Source organism: Anomaloglossus baeobatrachus, chromosome 4 (assembly GCF_048569485.1).
Source record: "Anomaloglossus baeobatrachus isolate aAnoBae1 chromosome 4, aAnoBae1.hap1, whole genome shotgun sequence".
Classification (NCBI taxonomy): Eukaryota; Metazoa; Chordata; class Amphibia; order Anura; family Aromobatidae; genus Anomaloglossus; species Anomaloglossus baeobatrachus.
The window spans coordinates 244,193,566-244,214,739 of NC_134356.1; the positions used below are offsets into that span (position 1 = coordinate 244,193,566).

Genomic DNA, 21,174 nt, shown 5'->3' on the forward strand with positions numbered 1-21,174 from the left:
TGATTTTCAGTAAATGAACATATCCTGTAAACATACAGCATGTTATTTTGACATAATAATCCATTTAATACAGTTATACACAATAGTATGTTGTCTTGCCGCTAGCGCAGCTAAAAATAAAGTGGTACCATCTGTTGTCATTTTTCGTGAGTGCCCGGATGTTGTTGTTAATCTAAATCCTGCTGGCAGTGTTTCTGAAGATCCTGGCATCATGCTGATTCCATGGACCTCTCGTGGTGGAAATTGCCTCCTCCAGGAGGGCCCACGTCTGAAGTTTTTGTCATCACTCTGGAAATACAAAGCATGCCAAATTACAGTAGGATAGTATTTATATAAAAAATATTACTTTTATATAGAGGCATTTTATATATTTATTGTGCATTTTCTTTTGTACACTATAATACACAAGATGTTTGTCCTTCAGACTTTTCTCTGAGCTTTTGGATTCATACAGTAAATAAAATATGTTCACTGCCTGTACCTTAAAGGAGTTTTCCAGAAACACTATAAGTAGAAAGAAAAACTATTTGGCTGTTCCTATACTGAGTTTCCATCCCTCCTATTACTATTATTATATTTTCTATTCCCATACAGCCTCCTACAGTTATTCTTGTGGTCTTATTGTTTGCTGGCTGAACTTCCTGTTAGCTGTTTCTTTTTGTCTCCAGACTACAATTCCCAGGAGCCAGTGGTGTATTTAGAGTCCCATGGGCCCCAGTACAAAATCTGGACCTGGCCCCCCAGGCATGTTGGTCAAAACTATGGGCACTTGTAGCCTTCTAAATCTTATAAAGACATAAGTGTTGCATTCCCCTTCATTATATAGTAATGTCCCCCATCCTGGGACCCTTATGGCATATATGTTTTCCGTTCTGCCTCTAAAACATATACAAAAAAAGCACTCTTCTCACCTTGTCCACTCTCCATGACCCGCAGAGTCTGCCTCTGTAGCCAGCGCAGTGGCCAGCAGCTGACATCGGTGTGCCTACTATGGCATTGCATAACGTCATTGCCGTGCAATGTCAATGCCTAGCATGCCTACATCAACTGCCATTCTTTGATGGGCCGGCGGCATGTATTGTGGTGCAGGGACCGGACTAGTTTCTGCGCCACAATGCATTTCAGCTGGATGTGCATTCACATCCAGTTGAAATAGGCGCTGAGGTCGGCCGGCCCCCTCCAATACTGAGCACAGTTGCAGTCGTCACCTCTTTGATTGCAATTGTTACGCCCTTGCCAGGAGGCAATGCACTTTGACTTCTTTGCGAGCCCTATACCTGTCCAACAGCTCACACACTCCCACTCCATCTTCAAAGCATCATCATGAGACTTCTATGATCAATATGGATAAATTCCTGCATACACAGTAACTCCTCCTACTTTATCTAGTATGTGCTATCTTGAGACTATTCTTAACTTAGTAATGTTGCAGGATGTGGCCCCATACAGGGTCTGTGAACTGTAGGGGAGCAAAGAGTAATTCATATATTGTAATAATTTATTTTTATATAATCTAGCACTCTGACTAGAGTGGATGATGTTGGGCATTCCAAAGTCATTAGTTAATAAGATTACTATTGTTCTCAGTGGAGCCTTTAGCTTGCGTTATTCCTGTGCTCTCCCTCCCTGTTTACATCCCCAGACTCTCTTAACATGCTGAGGTTCACTGTCCACATCACCTATAAAATCAACATTGAGAGCACACTGCTGAGAGTTGCTTGGCGAGTCCTGCCTCCTCTTTGCAGGGTTGTATTGGACCGAAATCTACAATCAATTCAAAGCACAGGCAGGAAATATCTGTACTCTGTGCTTTGAACACTAGAACTAAGAAGCTGAAAGTCACATGACTGCTCAGAAACAGAGCTAAATTTTAACGGCAAATATATTGTGAAGTTTCTTAATTTAACATAGGCTTTATAATATTTTAATTATTTGTGTGCCCGGAAAACCTATTTTACCTGCAAGGTATCAACTGCATTTAGTAGTTTTGAGGCAACCATTTCTCTCACTATCTAAAGAGATCATAAAGGCAATACGGAACTCCATAGAAATATGTATCTTCAACAATGAATGTATAGAGAGACATTGCTTTCTCTAAACTCCAAAGCAGTTTTTATAATGCATCTGCATTACACTCCACTTATATTATAGAAGTACTGTTCTCTGACTGACGCTATAAAACAGAGGTGGCCCAATCTTAGATGGTGGTCTATAAGTAGACCTCTGAGTGAGGAATGATAGATCAGGCCACCATGTGAAAATCATTAGTATTGGTATTCACTAAGCTCCACATCTGTTTATTATATATTTAAGTTTATTTTTAAGGGGTTTCTGGGCAAATGGTGTCTAAATGTATATAGATTACATCAGTAAATATCCTGATTGAATTTAAAGACCTAATGTTTCTCCTTATATTTGAGATGTATGGATTCTTTCACCCAGGATGCTACCTCAATTTGTATAATATAAAAACAATTTTATTCAAATTCATTAAAACATTCAACATTCCACCTGTGAAAAAAAATGTGACACAAACAAAATCCCAGGACCATGGGACAGCTCCAGTAGATCCTACCAGAAGAACAAAAACAGTTGTTCCACAGAAAAATCACATTAATAGTACTAAATGACCCTTGCTCTCTCTTTCCTCTGCCTGCCAATGGAGGAGATGTAACTTAGGTCACGCACACCCTAAAGGTAAAAAGGTGCCCCCATTCCTCGGCGGCTTTCCCCCCTAGGATATCCCTGGTCTCCCTCTTAATCGGGTAGAATCTGCGGGGTTATACCATCAATAGTGAAGAAAAATAGGGAAACAACACTTATCTGAGAAATGTTCGGGTCAAAAGGTCCCTTAGCAGTATTTTTCTCTTAACGTGAAGGTGTCCGGGCTTTCCATGGTCCTCAACCCAATAATGTAAAATCACAAAGCCTCGACGCGTTTCTCCCCATATAATTAATTGGGGTTCATCAGGAGACAGTATTAAATAGATGGCCCAATCGCCAGAAAGCTGTTAAGGGGGCTACTCATTCTGCAGCACACACCTCTCCATGTAGATGTGGGGGGAATGGGGGCACCTTTTTACCTTTAGGGTGTGCATGACCTAAGTTACATCTCCATTGGCAGGCAGAGGAAAGAGAGAGCAAGGGTCATTTAAAAACTATTCCCCTGGCAGTACTATTAATGTGATTTTTCTGTGGAACAACTGTTTTCGTTCTTCTGGTAGGATCTACTGGAGCTGTCCCATGGTCCTGGGATTTTGTTTATGTGTCACATTTTTTCACAGGTGAAATATTGAATGTTTTAATGAATTTCAATAAAAATGTTTTTATATTATACAAATTGAGGTAGCATCCTGGATGAAAGTTAATGATATACTACCTTTTTGAATTGGTTTCCAAGTGTTAATGTATGTATTCTTATCTGAGTCAAAAAATGATCCAACATCGAGACTGAGCAGTGTGTCACCTCTTTTGTATTACAGCTGAGTTTTTCTTGCGTATTTGCAAGACTTTTAAAATAGCAGGTGGTATGACTCCCTATCACTGCTATGTCTAGGCTGCATCAGAACCCAAACCATGGCAGGCTGAGCGGAGATGCTCCAAGGTTACAACTCACTTAGGCAGCAAACCAAAATTACCTCATCAAGTCTTCTTTCAGTTCCAAGTGCCAATAAATTATTGTATTCTCTTTCCAAGATTTGTCTTGCCTGAAATAAAAAAAAGTTTATAAATTGTTTGACTGACATATATTCAAGCACTTAATACATCTTTAGCTATGTTGATGTGCTATTTTATAACGCGCATCAGTTATACATGCGCGGATCTGCCAAGACTCAAATTCAGCAAATTACACCTATTTTACAGGGGAATTTGCAGGGTTTTTATTCCATGCAAATTGAATGTTCCCTAATATACTCTGGAGTATCCAAATGATAATAAAAATATGATGTAAAAAGTCGTGATGGGCAGACCCGCAGATACCTGGGATTGGCAGGTCCAACTGGGTTTAAAAAAAAAACAAAAAACGGTTCGGGCGCAGGATTGATTCCGGATATCTGGCTGGACGCCTGTCCTCATATAAGTCTATGGGGACACGAATCAGGCATTTAAAAATGGTGGTAGAAGTGATAGGGGGATTGGAGCAAGAGCTTCATATTTACCAGTCTCCGCACAGCTCTAACAATTCTTCCAGGTCCTCTCACTCTTCTTCTAGGGCCGCTTATTCGCTTCATCAATATGCACTGCTTCACCCGCCCACTAGCAGCCCTGGCATCTCTGATTGGTTGCAGTCAGACAGCAGCCCCAGACTGAGTGACTGCGTGTTTGATTTCAACCAATCAGAGGAGCTGTTTGCTTCTATATTAGTGTAAAAATAAATAAATAAAAAACAATTGGCATAGGGTTCCCCATATTATGATACCCAGCACAGATAAAGCATATGGCTACAGGATGCAGACCCCAGCTGTGCGCGTTATCTTAGCTGTGTATCAAAATTAAAGGAAGCGCATGCAGCTTTTCTAAAAAACATATTTAAATAAATAATTTTTAAAAACTGAAAGTGTGGCGCCCCTGAGGCTTCAGTCGCCACAGAGTATTGCACCCAAATTGAATGTAATGCTGATGGGCAGCCGATACGCAATGGAGTAAAGACTAAGGTAATTGTGATTCAGCCTCTGCAGAGTGTCTTACCGGAGAGATGCTCCAGGAGTGCCCTTGTGAAGAAACCCGTTTCTGACACTATGGACATCCTCAAAACGGTTCTCAAAGCCCACTCCTCTTCTTTTCACTTTCCCCTATCATGTGCATCCTCTTCGGCATCTTCACGTCAGAACTGCTGGCATGACTAAGCCTCTGCCATTCCTTTGCGCCGTGCTATCACTTGGGTGATGCGGATTGTAACATCATGACATCAAGGCATGTAGGATGTCAGAGGCCTAGTTGTGCCACTAGTCTGGGTCTGGATTGAAAAGGATGCACGTGACAAGGAAAAGAAAAGACATGGAGGGCAGGAATACAATCTGAAATGCTGGCAGGATATGGAAGCGGTGGAGTATTGTTATTATTAGCATCATTATTCTTACTATTAATTATTATTATTTTTTTAACAGGTTGTATGGCTCTCTACTGCTAAACACAATAGCTGTCATTATTTTTCTCTAATGGCTCCGTTAGCGATCCGTATTTGGATCCGCAGAAGAAAAGTTCTGAACCCAGGACTTTTTGTTTGTCCAAAACAACAGATGGCTGACGGATTGCATCTAACAAATGACAAGTTTTCACCGATCCATTAATGGATCCGTCACCATTATAGTCAATCAATCCATTAACGGATCCGTTGTTGTATTTTTCAAATGGATGCAAAAAGTGACTAATACATATGCATAGCTTTTTTGTCAAGTTATTGTTGCATTTTTATTTATTGATGTACCAAAATACAGAAATAAAAAAAATACACATATTTGGTATTACCACATTCAGAAATATCCTATCTATCTATCTGATCAGTAAATGGCGTAACAATAAAAAAATCTAAATATCAGAATTATAGTTTTTAGTTTCTACAACATTGCAATAAAATCCAATCAAAACATCTTACCTACCCCAAATTGTATCAGTAAAACATCAGCTCAGGGCACAAAAAATAAGCCTTCACACAGCCCAAGATACCGAAAAATGAGAACACTACTGATCTTGGAAGATGGTGACAAAAGTGAAAAAAATTTGGACTCATTTCGGAAAATTTTTCACCACTTACAGTGCTTTGCGAAAGTATTCGGCCCCCTTGAATTTTTCAACCTTTTCCCACATTTCAGGCTTCACAAAGATAAAAATATTAATGTTATGGTGAAGAATCTACAAGTGGGACACAATTGTGAAGTTGAACGAAATTTATTACTTATTTTAAACTTTTGTAAAAAAGAATAAACTGAAAATTGGGGCGTGCAATATTATTCATCCCCTTTACTTTCAGTGCAGCAAACTCACTCCAGAAGTTCATTGAGGATCTCTCAATGATCCAATGTTGTCCTAAATGACTGATGATGATAAATATAAGCCACCTGTGTGTAATCAAGTCTCCGTATAAATGCACCTGCTCTGTGATAGTCTCCGTGTTCTGTTTAAAGCACAGAGAGCATCATGAAGACCAAGGAACACAACAGGTAGTTCTGTTGGTTACAAAAAAATTTCCACAACTTTAAACATCCCAAGAAGCACTGTGCAAGTGATCATATTGAAATGGAATGAGTATCATACCATTGCAAATCTACCATGACCCGGCCATCCATCCAAACTTTCATCTCAAACAAGGAAAAGACTGATTAGGGATGCAGGCAAGATGCCCATGATCCCTCTGGATGAACTGCAGAGATCTACAGCTAAGGTAGGAGAGTCTGTCCATAGTATAACAATCAGCCGTACACTGCACAAATCTGCCTTTATGAAATAGTGGCAAGGAGAAATCCATTTCTCATTGATATCCATAAAAAGTGTCATTTAAAGTTTGCCACAAGCCACCTGGGAGACACACCAAACATACAGTATGGAAGAAGGTGCTCTGGTCAGATGAAACCAAAATCGAACTTTTTGGGCACAATGCTAAACGATATGTTTGGCGTAAAAGCAACACAGCTCATCACCCTGAACACACCATCCCCACTGTCAAACATGGTGGTGGCAGCATCATGGTTTGGGCCTGCTTTGCTTCAGCAGGGACAGGGAAGATGGTTAAAATTGATGGAAAGATGGATGGAGCCAAATTCAGGACCATTCTTGAAGAAAACCTGTTGGAGTCTGCAAAAGACCTGAGACTGGGATGGAGATATGTCTTTCAACAAGACAATGATCCAAAACATAAAGCGAAATTTACAATGGAATGGTTCACAAATAAACGTATCCAGGTGTTAGAATGGCCAAGTCATAGTCCAAACCTGAATCCAATCAAGAATCTGTGGAAAGAGCTGAAAACTGCTGTTCACAAACGCTCTCCATCCAACCTCACTCACCTCAAGCTATTTGCAAGGAAAGAATGGGCAAGAATTTCAGGCTCTTGATGTGCAAAACTGATAGAGACATACCCCAAGTGACTTGCAGCTGTAATCGCGGCAAAAGGTGGCGCTACAAAGTATTAACTTAAAGGGGATGAATAATATTGCACGCCCCAATTTTCAGTTATTTATTTTTTTATAAAAGTTTAAAATAAGCAATAAATTTCATTCAACTTCACAATTGTGTCCCACTTGTTGTTGATTCTTCACCATAACATTTAAATTTTTTATCTTTATGTGTGAAGCCTGAAATGTGGGAAAAGGTTGAAAAATTCAAAGGGGCCAAATACTTTCGCAAAGCACTCTAAATGAAAAGAAAGCTATACATGTTTGATATCTATATACCATATTTTTCAGTTTATAAGACGCACTGAATTATAAGACGCACCCCAAAATCAGAGCAAAAACGGGTGAAAAAAAATGGGGTCCATTTTATAATCCGGTGGTGTCTTACCGGAGCGGACAGCAGCGGTGGTGGAGCGAATCACAGGAGACAGGGGTGGTGGGTGTCCCAGAAACTGCCGGCTGTGCTGGTGTGGCTTCAGCGACTGGGGCAGCTGTGCTGGTAATGGGGCAGCTGTGTTGAGGCTCTGACTGGGGTAGCTATGCTGGTGCTGGGGTAGCTGTTCTGGGACAGCTGTGCTGGGGCTCAGGCAGCAGCAGTGGCGGCTGTGGGCAGTGCGGCTTCAAAGAAATGGCGCCTAGAGTCAACGCAAATTCAGCTCTCAGCTCAATGGCAAGCCGAGTTCTCATCTGTGCAAGCACCATCTCCGGGCGCCATTTTCCTTAAGTCCGCTGCTGGGAGATCAATGGGCTGGAGGCGGAGCGTGCGCAGATATGAGCTTTAGTCGAGAGCTCCATCTGCGCACGCACTGACTCCAGGCACCATTATTTGAAGTCCTCACCGCCCGGCCCACAGCACCAGCCCAGCCGCCGCAGATCCTGCACAGCCACCACAGCACCAGCCTCTACATCCACCGCATAACCGCCACAGCACCACCCGTCACACAGCCGGCACAGCACCAGCTGCCACTGACGCAGCACAAGTCTCCACAGAACCTGCACCACCACCACAGCACCAGCCTCCACAGCCACTGCACAACTGCCAAAGCACCAGCCGTCCCACAGCACCATCCGCTGTACAGCCGCCTCAGCACCAGCAGCTGCAGACGCAGCACCAGCCTCTGCAGAATCTACACAGCCGCCGTCGATTCAGAGCCCACACAGCCTCTGCAGACGCAGCCGCCACAGAACTTGCACCACCATCACAGCACCAGCCTCCACAGCCATCGCACAACTGCCAAAGCACCAGCCGTCGCACAGCCGCCTCAGCACCAGCAGCTGCAGACGCAGCACCAGCCTCCGCAGAATTTACACAACCGCCATCGATTCAGAGCCCGCACAGCCTCTGCAGACGCAGCCGCCACAGACCCCGCTCAGCTGCCACAGCACCAGCCGCCGCACAACACCATCTGCCACATAGCCGTCGCAGACGCAGCACCAGCCTCCGCAGATCACGCACAGCCGCAACAGCACCAGCCTCCACAGACTGCGCACAATCGCCACAGCACCAGCCACCACACAGCCGCCACAGCACCATCCACTGTAGAGCTGCCTCAGCACCAGCCACTGCAAACGCAGCATCAGCCATCGCAGAACACGCACAGCTGCTGCCGATGCAGACGCCACACAGCCTCTGCAGACCCAGTCGCCACAGACCACACATAACTGACACAGCACCAGCCGCCGCACAGTATCAGCCGCTGCACAGCCGCCCCAGCACCAGTCACTGCAGACGTATCACCAGCTGTCGCAGACCTCGCACAGCCGCTGCCGAAGCAGACCTCGCCGCCGCACACCCTGCACAGCCAACACAGCGCCTGCACAGCCTCCACAGCATTCCCCCGGCCTCCTGCAACCCCTCTCCACCACTCCCGGTAAGCTACATTCAGGTTATAGGACGCAACCCTCACTTTCCTCCCAAACTTTTGGGAGGAAACGTGCACCTTATAATCCAAAAAATATGGATTATTGAACATGGTAAACAAAAAAGCCCCAAAAATGTTGTGGTTTTGCACTTTTTTTTGCAATTTTACCACACCTGGAATTTTTTTTCCCATATTTTAGTACATTATGTGGCAGAATGAATGGTGTCACTCAGAAGTACAATTCGTCTTGCAAAAAGCAAGCCCTCTTATGTCTATATTGATGGGAAAAAAAAGTTATGGCTCTTGAAAGAAAGGGAGGAAAATTGCTAGGTGGTGAAGGGAATAAAAAAAAAAGCCATTATGATTTCCTAATTAAATGTATTTAGGAATATATTTATTCTGACATTCCCTTTAGTTACTTAGTTTTTTTTCTATTCTTGGAAACCTCCCTTGAATAACTGTTTGGTTAACAGTTATCGCTCACAAATTCCCTATACTCAAGAATATTCAGCTTGGCCAAGCGTTCATGTGTGTTCAAAGAGAAGAGAGAACACTATAGACACCTCTGATGGCAGATTACTTCCATGTAGAACAAAAGGATTGGCTTTTTCTTTCAAACTAAATAAACCTTCTCTCCTCTATCACATGTATGAGGAGAAATGGTGGTCCTATATAGAAGTCGGATGATTGACAGTGAGGGTGATCAATGAGTGGAACAGGCTGCCACGAGAGGTTGTGAGTTCTCCTTCAATGGAAGTCTTTGAAAAGAGGTTGGACGGACATCTATCTGGGATGATTTAGTGAATCCTGCTTTGAGCAGGGGGTTGGACTAGATGACCCAGGAGGACCATTCCAACTCTAATATTCTATGATTCTATGATTAACTGAACTTTTATGTATTCGGCAACTTTAAGATTCCCCCTAAGAGTGACTCAATGTCAAAGCTAAAGGCCCCGTCACACGCGACGATATATCATGCATGAGCGATCGCACCCACCCCCATCGTTTGTGCGTCACGGGCAATTCGTTGCCCGTGGCGCACAATGTCATGAACCCCCGTGACACGTACTTACCCCCCTAACGACGTTGCTGTGGGCGGCGAACATCCTCTTTCTGAAGGGGGTTGGACGTTCGGCGTCACAGCGACGGTCACACAGCGGCCACCCAATAGAAGCGGAGGGGTGGAGATGAGCGGGACGTAACATCCCGCCCACCTCCTTCCTTCCGCATTGCTGGCGGGACGCAGGTAAGCTGTGTTCGTCGTTCCCGGAATGTCACAGGTAGCGATGTGTGCTGCCTCAGGAACGACGAACAACCTTCGCGCATAAGGTGAAACGACATTATGAAAATGAACGACGTATCAATGAGCAACAATAAGGTGAGTATTTTTGCTCGTTAACAGTCGTTCGGTGGTGTCACATGCTACGACATCTCTAACGATGCCAGATGTACGTCACAAATTCCGTGACCCCGACGACATATCGTTAGATATATCGTAGCATGTGACGGGGCCTTAAGGCTGGACACACAATAGGTAACCTTTGTTAGATCCCGTTGATTGGCCCATAGTAATGATAGTAATCGAATATGTACAGTAGTCCAACCCTACATGTTTAGATTTGAAAGTTACAAAGGGTTTATTTTCCAAAAGATTAGATGTTGCCAAAGGCTATTTAGGCTCCTCCCCCTTAGAAACAAGCTTCAATGTGTGACTGACGTATGGAGAAATCAAGGAAGATTGCTGTTAAAGGGAATCTGTCAACAGGTTTTTGCTACCCCTTCTGAGAGCAGAATAATGTAGAGCAGAGATCCTTATTCCACTGCTGTTTAACTTATTAAGTTGTTTCAGTTCTCTGAATGCTGAGCTCTGTATAACCCCTACCACACAACTGATTGACAGATTTCTATGTACCCCGCATAAATAGAAAGCTATCAATGGTAGGAGAGGAGTTATACAGAGCCTATGAATATGTAGAACTACATAGCAGCAGTCCTCTAAAGGAAATCTCCCGGTAATCACAAATATGTTATCAAAGCTACAGCAAGCAGCCCAGTAAGTGATACATTACTGGAATCAGAGTCTCAGGCTTTACATTATGCTGGTCTCAAATTAGGTGGCAAAATCCTGGAGACACAATCCCTTTAAGCAGTAATAACATAGTCAACTAACTTATATGGATTACCAGAATATGGTAACATTATCATTCATATTGTTTACGGTCACTTTGTCACATATGCTTGCACATGGCGACTTACCTGAGTATTTTGCATTGGAATTTGTAGTAAAAGTGCTAAACTTGTGTAATCAAAGTTTTCATCCAAAGCAATGAGAGAACCGTGGACTCCACTTTCTAATATATTGTTTGCATAATCTCGGAGACCTATTGTTTGGATCCAGCGGATCACACGGTCATTGCTCCACACCAACACATCTGTAACCATAGAAAACAGGGAAAGCTAATTTTCTAAATATTTCTTTATCTTACATAAAATTCTTACACTTGTAATGTACAGAGTTTGTAATTGTTTTTTTTAAAGGGAACCTGTCACCACTTTTTTGGCCTATAAACTGCGGCCACCACCACCGGGCTCTTATATACAGCATTCTAACATGCTGTATATAAGAGCCCAGGCCGCTGTGACAACATAAAAAACACTTTACAATACTTACCTAACCATCGCTCTGCGGTGGAATAGGGCCTAATAGGCGTCTCCGTTGTCCGGTGCCGGCGCCACCCCTTTCGGCCATCTCTTCCTCTTTCTGAAGCCTGGGTGCATGATGCGGCTACGTCATACACACTCGCCGATCCTGCGCAGGCGCACTACAATACTTTGATCTACACTGCTCAGGGCAGATCAAAGTGTGCCTGCTCAGGACCGGAATGCCGGCGAGTGTGGATGACGTCGGACCTGTCATGCACCACGGCTAGAGAATAAGGAGAACAAAGATGGCCGAAAGAGGCAGCTCCGGCACTGGACAACGGAGACGGACAACGGAGACGCCCATTAGGCTCTATTCCACCGGAGAGCGACCGATAGGTAAGTATTATAAAGTGTTTTTTATGTTTATGGTTTATGTTTATATCACAGCGGCCTGGGCTCTTATATACAGCATGTTAGAATGCTGTATATAAGAGCCCGGTGGTGGTGGCCTCAGCTTATAGTCCAAAAAAGTGGCGACAGGTTCCCTTTAAAAGCAAAACACAAAGGGGCAGGTTTACTACAGTCCATGCACATTGACTGGCAGAAAATACAAAACATTTGTTAAAGGGACATAACTTCATGGGAAAAGATGTGTGGTTTTTCCTGACTGACTAATCTCCGATTTGCTAGTATCTTTGTAATTACTAATAGCATGATGCAGTACCTGAAACCCCCTTAGGTTGTAAAGTTTCTCCAGGTTGCACACATTGTACAGCTCCTCAAGGAGAACGCATCCATTCAAGTAGTCACAAGAAGATTTCCTGCGTCTCATAGCTAGGTATCCATGGCATGGAGTGACTGGTCACTTATTACCAGGAGACAGGAGGTTACATGATAGATGGACATCAACCCAGCAGCTGTCAGAAAAAGACTCTATGAACGTGTAATGAGGTCAGAAATCCTATAGTGGGACCTTTTCCTACAGGTCAGGACCACTCAATTTGTTTGGCACTTACAAATGAACATCAGAAGAGGTAGCAACACCATTGTCTCCTTGTCTTCTTCGTAACGTGATGAACATTGCACCTCCAACATCATCCAACATGAGAGATTTGGTAATGTTCATAGTTTGGCAACATGCCGAAACTCATGTGGCCAGAGAAATTAGACATATGTACACTGCTCAAACACTATATGGAGTATCTAATCTGTTTTTGTGGGTACCTAATACTAATTTAATATAATAAAAAATATCACAACAGTGAGTACACCCCTCACATTTTTGAAAATATTTTATATCTTTTCATTTGACAGCACTGACAATATGACACTTTCATACAATGTAAAGTAGTCAGTGCACAGCATCTAAAACTGCGTAAATTTGGTGCCCTCTAAATAACTCAACACAGCTATTCATGTCAAAACTGCTGGCAAAATAAGTGAGTACACCACTAAATCAAAATGTCCAAATTGTGCCCAAAGTGTTAATATTTTGCGTGGCCACTATTATTTTCAAGAACTGCTTTAATTCTCTTGGGCATAGAGTTCACTAGAGCTTCACAGGAAGCACTGGAATCCTCTTCCATGAGGACATCATGGAGCTGGTGGATGTTAGAGACCTTGTGCTTCTCCACCTTCAGTTTGAGGATGTTTCACAAATGGTCAATAGAATTTAGGTCTAAAGACATGCTTGGCCAGTCCATCACCTTTACCCTCAGTTTCTTTAACAATCAGTGGTTGTCTTGGAGGTGTGTTTGGGGTCATTATCATGTTGGAATACTGCACTGTGGCATAGTTTCCTAAGGGAGACACTCATGCTCTGCTACAGTATGTCACAGTACATGTTAGCATTCATGGTTGCTTTAATGAATTGAAGCTCCCCACAGCCGGCAGCACTCATGTAGCCCCAAATCATAACACTCCCAACACCATCCTTGACTGTAGTCTAGACAAACTTGTCTTTCTACTCAGCTGGTTGCCTCCAAACATGCTTGACACCACCAAACCAAACCAAATAAATTTACTTTGGTCTCATCAGACCACAGGGCATCATTTCATTGATTTATGTCCTTAATCTGCTATGTGTTCAGCAAACTGTTTGCAAGCTTTCTCATGCATCATCTTTAGAAGAGGCTTCCTTCTGGGATCACAACCATGCAGACCAATGTGATGCAGTGTGAGGCATATGATCTGAGCACTGACAGGCTGATCTCCCGCCCATTTCATCTCTGCAGCAATGTTAGCAGCACTCATACATCTATTTTGAAAAGATAACCTCTGAATATGATGCTGAGCTCATGCACTCAATTTCTTTGGTCGACCATGGTGAGGCCTGTTCTGAATGGAGATTGTCTTGTTAAACCGCTGTATAGTCTTGACCACCATGATGCAGCTTAGTTTCAGGGTTCTAGAATTTTCTTCTAGCCCATCTTTATGTAGAGTTACAATTCTTTTTTTCAGATCCTCAGAGAATTATTTGCCATGAGGTGCCATGTTGAACTTCCAGTGACCAATATGAGAGTGTGTGAGCGATAACACCAACTTAACACAGCTGCTTCCCATTTACACTTGAAACTTTGTAAGCAAAATGCTCCTGAACACCATACAATAGTTGATGTGGGTTTGGGAATCACCAAATAACCACATATAGCACAGACTCAAATACATATTAAGGACACAAGGAGAGAGTTGTTTTAATGCAAAAAGGGGGTACAAATTATATACTGCCTACCCCTGATGAAGATGATAATACACTAAAGATATCGAAACGTGCGTTGGGCTGAGTCGAGGTTCCTATTCCCGGTGACCGACCGACCTGTATTCGGACGTGGACTTGCTTGTCTATATTTCAGCATCATTGAATTGGTACGCATGTATGTAACCAACATAGCGAATACTACTCTGGTACTTCTCTTGTGCAGACTCCAATATGGAGATATTCTGATGCAAATATTGATCTATGTTTGATATTGATAATTGTTTACCTTAATGCTCATTGTGCAGTGATGCGCATTCACGTTGAGGTACGGTCCTGGTTTTAACATGTATTTATTGGATTTTCACCTCATTAAATAGAATTTGTAACCCCCATTTTTGCACTAGAAAAACTCTCTCCTTGTGTCCTTAACACTTGAAACTTTGTAACATTAATGAGTCGCATGACTCATGAGGCGGAAAAATGGCAAATTGGGCACAATTTGTCCATTTTCACTTAGGTGTGTACTCACTTTTGTTGCCAGCAGTTTTGACATTAATGATTAATGGGTGTGTGTTATACATGCTGCACACTGACTACTTTACATTATACATTAAAGTGTCCTATCTTCAGTGTTGTTCCATGAAAAGATAAAATGAAATATTTACAAAAATGTGAGGGTTGTACTCACTTTTGTCATACACTGCATATAGATTATGCAGATATATAATATGTGCAAATCATATTGAATAATGCACGGGAGTAAAATACAACAGATCTATTAGGATATTAGGAGATGTATGGCTATCCATATAAACTTGTCACACCTCTGAGTACACGTGCCAGAAATGGGCTTTTATTCTTGTAACTAAAAATGGAGGAACTTTTTCTCTTGTAACTAGAAATGGGCTGGCACAGATTTTTGCTTGGGTTTTCACCAATTATGGTGTAATTTTCCTAATAATTTTTGCTGGGTGGTGGGAAGCCATACCTCATGCACTAATTCCCACCCACTTTTTTAAAAGCGCATCTTTGTTTCTTAACTAATGAGGTTTTGTGGTGATCCTGAATCAAAAAGGAAACTATAGACTGCTGCAAAGTGTTAAAGATTACACTTTTATATCTTCACATAACCAAATGATAAAATGAGCAAATAAAGAACAAATCCAGTTTAGAGGTTTGTAGATCTTCCCTGGCTGGCACTTATTAGGAATATTGTTACGCAGTATAGAAGTCAGTCACAACTAAGTAATTCTATGACTTCAGTGCTGCATAATGTATTAGAATTGCTGGACAATAACAGAATAAGGCTGCTTTCACACTACGTTCTTTTAACATGCGTCGTGAACGTTTTTTAACGCAAAAACGGATCCAGCGCAAATGCGTTTTCATTTCAATGCATTTGCAATGGACTCGCGTCAACATGCGTTCACATGCGTTTGCGTGCGTTATAGTGAGGATCCAGCGACTTGCAGTTTTTTAACATTTTTCAAAAACGCTACTTGTAGCGTTTTTGAGCTGCGTCCAAATACTGCAAATTGCTGGATCCTGACTATACTGCATGCAAACGTATGTGAACGCTGGCATGCTGATAGACAGGATCCTGCTTGCTCTACTGCGCATGCCCAGAAACCAGCCTGGCGTGATCAGTCTCTCTCTCCACCTCCTTCTCTCCACCTCCCTCTCTCCCCCACCCTCTCTCTCCTCTCTCCCCCGCCTGAGAGCGGAGGACACTCGTAACCAAGGTAAATATCGGGTAACCACGGGCTTAGTTACCCAATGTTTACCTTGGTTACGTGTACAGGGAGCAGGCAGCCCTGCTCCTAGCAGCTGCAGACGCTTGTAACCAAGGTAAATATCAGGTATCCAAGCAAGTTACCCGATATTTACCTTGGTTACCAGCGTCCACAGCTGTCATAAGCCGGCTCCCAGTCTTTCACGTTCAGTTCCCCTCACTCCCGATCACATGACTCCAATGCCCGCCTATAAACTTAAAGTGACAGGATCCTGCAAAATAACACATGCATTTCCATGCGTTTTTCTTTGCAAAAACAGGATCCGCTTTTGCAGCAAAAAAACGTTCATGACACATGCTAAAAAAACGTAGTGTGAAAGCAGCCTAAAGTAGCAGCATTACATACTAAATTATTTTAACGGGAACATGACATCTAAATTATGGGTAGCATTAAACAAAGATGGGCTCTCTCCTTGCAGAAAGCTGTGTTTTAGTATATGTGCCCACAGGATGACTAACCCGGATTTGCATGCGGAAGATCAGCTGCAACTTGCGGTGGAATCTCATTCACACACTAGAGAAAATTTGTGGGCAAAACTGACTCACAAAATCTTCAGGGTTTTTCTTCATGATAACATACCCTTGCATTTAAAGGAAGATAAAACAGCTTGAAAAAAACAAGCCAGAATTAGGGAAAGAGTCTTTTGCTGGCTTCTCTCAGCCAAATCTCAGCTTTATTGTCAGGTGTCCGAGATATGTTTTCTGAAAGGATGAAGAATAAGATATGCCTTTCTGTAATGAAGGAACATTTCACTTTTTCATTACAGCTGAGGTTTGTTCAGAATGGAGAAACGTAAAGGTTCCCTTTAAATCCAAAGTACATGACAGGACTACAGATGCCTCACGTACATTAATGCCTAAAGGGTGTTACGGGGGGCTGTCTGATAATAACTCAAAGGAGTATCAGACAGTCAGGGTCCACCGTGCAAAGACTCTGCTGCAGACTATGGCAGAGTGCAATACCTCTGTTAACTCACAGAAGGATACAATAAGTAAGCAAAGCAATTCCTCCCCCACTTGGAGGGTGTGTGGAATGATATCTGTTAACAATCACAGAGACAAAGGCAATGTGTGCGAAATGGCACCTACCTAGGTCCGCTCTTCTAGTGGTGCAAAAGAGACGAACAGCAGCGTAAGCCGCACAAAGCTCCTACCTGCGTTCGCTCCACTAGTGTGTGAGGACACGAACCACTAGATATGGCACCTGCCTAGGTCCGCTCTTCTAGTGGTGCAAAAGAGACGAACAGCAGCGTAAGCCGCACAAAGCTCCTACCTCTGTTCGCTCCCCTAGTGTGCGAGGATACGAACAACTGCCAGACGCAGTATAAGGAACGTTACCCTAGCGGCAACGTCCACCTACGAGTCGAATCACAAGGCCCAGCCAGACCATGTCCCTCAGGCACCTGCCTATGTCCGCTCCCCTAAGAGGTAAGGATACGGACAGCAGCCGAAGCTGTAAGGTATAAGAACGCTACCCTGCCGGTAGCGCTCACCTTGCATAGACAGAGGAATGCCTAGAGGAACGTGCACAGGGCGTCTACCCTCATGCATGAACCAAGAGGACTGAGCGCCATGCGGCGTGTGTCAGGGTCTTATATAGACTCTGTGCCTCATCCAAGATGGAGGACACCAGAGCCAATCGGCTGCCAGAACGACAAGAGTGACGTCATGCTGGCCTATCACCGAGCAAGGCGTCACAAGCACATGACCAGCGACCAATCGGCATAGAAGGTGTCAGAGACATGTGACCTCGTGTCAGCGATGATGTCACCCGCACATGTGCAATGGCTCCAAGATAGGACTTAGTCTCCAGCGCTCGCACATGTGCAGTAGCAAGAAATCTGGACTTAGTCTCCAGCGCTCGCACATGTGCAGTAGCAAGAAATCTGGACTTAGTCTCCAGCGCTCGCACATGTGCAGTAGCAAGAAATCTGGACTTAGTCTCCAGCGCTCGCACATGTGCAGTAGCAAGAAATCTGGACATAGTCTCCAGTGCTTGCAGCAACCGTAACAAAGGGGTTGTCTAAACTTCTTTTTTTCAAGAGTACATCGTTCCCAGCCACAGACTTCCTGCTTTGCAGGGGGCAGAATGCTCCTGCACATGGGTGGTTTGGACCAGCAGAATGGTGGCACTGGTGGCCCAAAGTGTCCGCTCTCCTAGGCTGCTAGCCTCTACAGCATGGGAGAAGTGCAGAGGCACGGAGGTTAGTTTTTTCTAGCGATCTAGGAGGCTTCAGAGAGGCCGTAAAGCATAGAGCCTTCTAAGGCGCAAACTCCTAACCTAGGTAACCGGCCACTTTGACACTGTTGGGTGGTCGGTAACCTAGGCAACAATGTGTATACTATAAAATGTACACTATAAAATTACCAATCCATTCTTAGGAACGGAGAGGATTTTAATCCAAAGTAAACAGCATAGTTTGTTCTATTGACAAGCAATTTGCCATTTTAACTGCTTAAGAACTTAAGCCAGCCGCTTTTAGAAATATGTGCATGCATCTGAAAACCCATGAGCCAGTGGAGTCTATTCTTCCCATGTACTTAGTGCTTATGTTGGCAAACCATATAGTCTTAGTAGTGGAAAGAAGATGCTACTGGAACAATAATGATGTGAATGGTTTGAGCTATGGTTATTGTCTGCTTTTTAACATTTATAATTATTATATACCTTTTCTTGAAAACTGCACAAGTAAAACTTGTCTCACAATGTTGCTACAATAACAGTGGACATACATATACAGAATTTACCTTTTATTTCATGCTGGCTTACTTCTCTTCTTCTTTCCAGTTCTTTTCTGTCATAATTTAACTTTTTTAAGCACATAATTCCATACTGCAAACTTGTTCTGTAATTAGGAAAATAAAGGTTAAAATCATGTTCCTGTGGCAATTTGTAACATTTAGGGTATTTTTTGTATCATTTTAATGATAACAACTTGTTTAAAAACATTAACAGGTATGTTTGGTCTTCAATTAACAAAATCTATATATATATTTCTATCAGATTACATGAAATGGTAAGAAATATATTTGTGCCAGAAAATCTACAGCTTTTCCTTAAAAAAAACCCATTGGTAATCATTGTTTTGTGTACAAATGGAAAAGAAAAGGGAAAATGTATAACTATGATCAGCAAAAACACCACTGGTGATTTCCTGTACAGTACACACATACCATACATAGTCTGTAGAAAACTGTTACAAAGCTGATAGTACCATTACATGGTTACCATATGGCGGTGATATCAGTCTTAGTACATAAGTTTGGGTTAATTATCATGATGGTATTATCACTGATCTATATTCTGGTAATATTTGGATATGATCTGGTTGTATTTGTCTAAGATATTGCAATGATATTATTGCAGCATTGTTATTTTTATTATTATTTCATTTTATATAGTGGTATATAAAATGGGGACGGCAATGGGGACAGCACAGGGCCTGTGTCACTTCAGATGCCAGGGCTGAAATTGATCCCCGGTCTGGCATTGATACATAGCGTTGCAAATGACTAGCGCAACTCATACACTACAGCTCTCATCTCACAGTGCCATCATACGGAGAGATGAGAGATGTAGTGAGTGATCACCACTTGTCAAATACACCGCTCTGCATGAATCTCAGGTATATCATTCCTTGATACCTTTGATATATACAGAAAGGTGTTTGTAATGACTCACGGTTCTGCTCTTGACTCCCTGCACAGTTATAGTCATCAGTTTGATTATTATGAGTCTTACCATATCACACAGAAAAAAAGAGTTTCTGGCATTCTCTGGGGGAGTTTTATGTTTTCTCCTGTATGACATCTCCTGTTTAAGATTGGTCAACATCATGCTGGAGAAAAAGTACACGTCACCAGAGAAGAATCTCTAATGCCCCCTTGGTTTTTATGGAAATTAGCATTTAAACTTTACAAGCTAATATGTCCACAATATATACTGCTCACAAAAATAAAGGGAACACTTAAACAACACAATGGTATTTTAGTGTTCCCTTTATTTTAAAATGTGGTGAAAAGTCCCCCTTAAGGGTAAGATGAGGCCCCTTTCCTGGCCCCTGACCTGCTGCATCTCCTCACTAATGTGGTTCTGCTATTATTATTATTTATTATTTTAGCGACAGCAATTGCATGGCGCTATACATGTGAAAGGGGTGTACATAATAGGGACAAGTACAATAATCATAAACAATACAAGACACAGACAGGTACAGGAGGATAGAGGTCCCTGCCCGCGAGGGCTCACAGTCTACAAGGGATAGGTGAGGATACAGTAGGTTAGGGTAGAGTTGATTGTGCGGCGCTGTATCAGACTAAGGGTTACGGCAGGTTGTAGGCTTGTCAGAAGAGGTTGGTCTTCAGATATTACAAGTCCTATAAGATTTTAGGCTACTTTAATATTTGTGAACCAAATTCAGAAGTAAAACATAAACCAAGAAAAGTGAAATGGAAAGATCTGAATCTCTCTCATGTTTTGAAGCCACTTGTTTTAGTACACAAACACTGAACAAAATATTGCTGTGTGTGGTCTTTGGGTATGTGCACATGTGAATAGGCAGACGAACCCATTGAATTTTTCAAGACAAAGACGTATCAGAAATAAAAAAAAAATCATGAACTTTTTAGTGGGTTTTGATAGTTTCTGGAGCTTTTTTTTTTTTTTTACATTTTTAACCACCATTGCTGTTTTGTTTTTTTAGCATTTTTCCATCATTTTGGAGTCATCTTTTTAACAACATTTTTATACTTTTTTTTTTTTAAACACCATTCAACAATAAAGAAACCGCTGGCGGTTTTTCAAGCAAAGGTGCAGGCAAAATGCTCAAAAAGACTCTTGGGCATCTTCCAAATGACTTTTTAGCCTTTCCATTAACTTGTATTGGAAAGTATAGAATTGTCTTCACTCCGGAAAACCCATGAAGAATAGTCAGATTGCTTGATTTACATGCTTGGTGTCTTTGGAAATATCACAGGAAGTGCTAAAAAGATGCTCAAAAGACTGAACATATGAATAATAAGTCTTTTTTATATTGTAATGTATATGTTCATTCTTTTAAACATTTA

At 42.4% G+C, this 21,174-nt stretch overlaps 1 protein-coding gene across 10 annotated transcripts in view; it reads right to left on the bottom strand.

Annotated features, from left to right (window-relative positions):
* The window catches only part of PPFIA2 (PPFI scaffold protein A2), a 575,559-nt gene that overhangs the window by 22,950 nt on the left and 531,435 nt on the right, over positions 1-21,174 (bottom strand). For all 10 annotated transcript variants that reach the window (XM_075344766.1, XM_075344764.1, XM_075344763.1 and 7 more), the window contains 4 exons: positions 18,856-18,953; positions 11,231-11,406; positions 3,639-3,707; positions 129-288 (listed from right to left, as the gene is read on the bottom strand). In XM_075344766.1, coding sequence (XP_075200881.1) covers positions 129-288; positions 3,639-3,707; positions 11,231-11,406; positions 18,856-18,953 — 503 coding nt within the window. The remainder of the gene's footprint in view (positions 1-128; positions 289-3,638; positions 3,708-11,230; positions 11,407-18,855; positions 18,954-21,174) is intronic.